General features: G+C 41.3%; 1 protein-coding gene across 1 annotated transcript; it reads left to right on the top strand.

Moving 5' to 3' along the window:
- Nucleotides 1–2,033: 2,033 nt before the first annotated feature.
- Nucleotides 2,034–3,183, top strand: LOC137579933 (venom allergen-1). The gene is made up of 3 exons (XM_068293836.1): nt 2,034–2,218; nt 2,295–2,710; nt 2,772–3,183. Exons 1-3 carry the CDS (start codon nt 2,045–2,047, stop codon nt 2,995–2,997), a joined length of 816 nt encoding a protein of 271 aa, XP_068149937.1. The 5' UTR covers nt 2,034–2,044; the 3' UTR covers nt 2,998–3,183.
- The last annotated feature ends 268 nt before the right edge of the window (nt 3,184–3,451 follow it).

The raw sequence follows: 3,451 nt of genomic DNA, 5'->3' as shown, positions 1-3,451 counted from the left end.
ATTTCAAATGCAAAACGTTTTCATAATTGAACGCCCATAACAATAGAGCACTCTACTTGCACATTGAATCGCATTATATACAAAACGAAACGAAAAGCAAGTTGTCTCAATATTAAACATATAAATTATACCCAAGAAACGGGCAAAAAAAAAAAAAAAAAAAATAAAAATAAACGAAAATGGAATAAAAACCAAAACGAAAGAATTCTATTTTAGAAGGAGGTCGGTCCATGTCTTAGGCCATAAATTTTGAGAAAAACAAACTGACTTTGTGGCCGGAATGGATGGCCGGTAGTGAACTATGTGAGGGGAGGACAGGGCCCTCAACAGGCAACAGGTGCACGCGTGGCTCCTCTGCAGTCGGTAGTAGCTCTCTTCCGGAGGGGCAGAGCCCAATGTCCAGAGGCTGGCCCTGGCCCATGTTGCTTTAGCGCCCCAAGCCATAAATCACACACAAAAAGGAAAAAAAATTAAAGAAAAATGTGTTGTGCCTTTTGCTTCTGGTTTGGTTTTTCATTTTTTCTGTAAGATTTTTGCATTAAAATTTACAACCTACTAAACAAGACAGACGTCCAGAGTTACCCACTTGACATCTGCACGCGCGCGCTCTATATTTTCCCCTATATGAATAATTATGCATAATTTTCCCATTTATCTTTGAGCCGAATAAACAGCGGCGAGTACATCATATTTACTAAAAAAAAAAAAAAAAAAAAATATATAACTCCATTGAGAGAATTTAAGATGACCACATTTGCAGAGAGTGAGTGAAGATGGAATACGAGAAGGAGAAGGAGAAGAAGGAAGGCCGGAGATGGAGAAAGGTGTAGAGTGTCTCACGTAACTGGGACTAATTAGGCTGGCTCATCTAAAGCCAATTACCCAAATCAAAGCCAGCTAAGCATCTCTGAGAGCATCAGTTGGCAGTAGGAGACAATTAACCAGGCTCAGGAAACCAGTCTTAGCTGAAAGACTTTGCCTGTAATCAATTGCGCGCCATATTGAGTTATAAGTCTATCTATCTTGTCTCTCTGTGTGTGTCTCTGTGCGAGAGCCAAAGCGGATTGTCCTGGCTGGTCTTTTGCCTTTATAAAGTGCCAGTTAATGTTGCTCTAATACGGATGCCATTGACAGTCCGCGAAAGAGACTGAAATTGAGATTCAAGGCTAAGAGACCGAACAGGATGAGTCCTGGCAAAGCCACTCAAGCTTAAAACGCGACATTTACAATGATGATGACAGCATTTCTTTACGTCTCTATTTGTACTGTTTTTTTTTTTTATTGTTATTATTTTTGTATGTGTTTGTATGTGTATGTATGTGTGTGTGTGTGTGTGTGTGTGTGTGCTGTGAGTTGCGTGACAATTTATATGCAAACGCCGGCAAAAGCTGATGTCATGCCAATAATAATCAGAGATTGCAATTTGCCAGGGCTAACATCTGTGTTGGCTATCTAAGTAATTACCCCACAAAACATACCTAAGTACACAGATTCATATGCGTCAAGAGCAATTCAAAGATTGTTTAATAGTTTTGTCTGTTAAGCCTCTTAATTGCTTGGCCAATTGAATCATCATCAACACAAATTGAATCAAATCAATCAGTAAAATATTTCCTCAACAATTACAAATACTCGAAGCCTAGTGGCTTACCTTAGGAATTCAATTAAATTTTGACGAATGAAAGGCAATTGAACTAACTAAATGTATAAGTATTTAAAGTTAATCTGTCTACCAATGAACCAGTAACAAAACCAACTGTCAGCTGCTCTTTCTATCAATCAATCACTGCAACTGAATTTTTAATATTTATTGTACCCTGTAAGTCGTAGAATTAATGGGTATATTCAAGTTAACCCCTTCAATAATAGACATTTTTCAATAATAGTAACCAATTGATTTGCAGGGTACAATAACGTCGTTGCTATAGGAAATCTGCTTTATTTTAAGGTTTCCCTATAAATCGAAAGAGAATGCAGAATTGTGAAGTCAGTTCATTGACTAGTCAATAACATGAAGGTTTTACTCCATTTTGCTAGTGTCTTAATGCTCAGCGTGGTTTTGGCAACTGCTCAGCAGGTTGTGCCTATCGGATTCCTGGCTACAAATAAGTCGTTGACGGAAAATGTATCATCGAGGCCTGGTGAAAATAATCCCTATTGTGTGTCCTCATTGTGCCCACGAGGCAAACGACATGTGGCTTGCGAAAAGTCGTTTAATGTGTGTATGAAATGTCTCTCTTATGAGGATTGGTTGATTAGATTAACTATTTTGTTTTTTTCTTTCGTTTTGATAGAATTATCATAGAAGTTGTATGCATGAGCCACAATTTGTCAATCTCACCGGGCATGTGGATAAGATACTTAAATATCACAATGAGTGGCGGCATCGCTTGGCAAATGGCAACAATGTTACATTACCGCGAGCCGCACGCATGGTTGTGATGCACTGGAGCGATGAACTGGCCACTGTGGCCAGCTATAATGTGCGCATGTGTCAGGCAAGGCACGACGATTGCCGCAACACGCACAACTTTACCCACTCTGGCCAGAATATCATTGTATTCAACATGACGCGACTGGTGCAGGATGAGCTGCTCGAGAGCCTGTATCCGGAGCTCCTTAGTATTGGTGTGCGCAATTGGTGGAGTGAGCATAACAACATGACCAGAACGGATGTCGAGCTCTATCCATGCGACAAGAAGAGGCAACAGTGAGTGGAATGGAATCAAGTTGACGTTTATACATACAATACCCTTCTTTGCCTTCAACAGATACTACCAACACTTTGCTGTCATGGCTCTTGAGAGTAATTCCCATGTGGGTTGTGCGGCTGTCCGATATGTGATCAAGGATGTGACCTATTTCAAAGTGACCTGCAACTATGCCAAGGATACGGTGTGCGGCCAGCCGATCTATAGCTTCCGCACTGTCGGCTGTCTAACCGGTGTAAATGCCAAATACAAATCGCTCTGCTCCGAAAAGGAAGTGTTTGCCTAAACTATAGAATTAATGCTCTGAATATTTGTACGCCAATTCAATGAACGATGGACATGGACATGGACATGAGCATGGGCATTGGCATTGGCCTGGGCATGGGCATGGTCTCATGACCCATTCAAAGCGTTCACAATAAATATTCCGCATAATAAAAGAGGCGTCCTGCGATGCCGTTGTTGTTGGAAAATGCAATCATTACGCATGCAAAATTCAAATGGTTCGCCATCAAAATGGAATTTCTGCCAATTTCCTGTTTCGGAACCCAAAAAACCCGCGGGGCCTGTTTTGTTGTTGTGGGCGGGGCGTGCTATGCCAGGGCGCTGATGGTGGTTCACCCTGGCCAGGGGGTTTGATAGTGGGGGAACTCTCAATGTGTTATATTTGTAGCTATATATGCTAGAGCAATTACCTGGACAAAGGCATGAGGATATGAGCAGGACACCCAGCGACAAAG

Source organism: Drosophila tropicalis, unplaced genomic scaffold, assembly GCF_018151085.1.
Source record: "Drosophila tropicalis isolate 14030-0801.00 unplaced genomic scaffold, ASM1815108v1 contig_1190, whole genome shotgun sequence".
Lineage (NCBI taxonomy): Eukaryota > Metazoa > Arthropoda > Insecta > Diptera > Drosophilidae > Drosophila > Drosophila tropicalis.
This window is presented reverse-complemented; position numbering and strand designations above follow the sequence as displayed.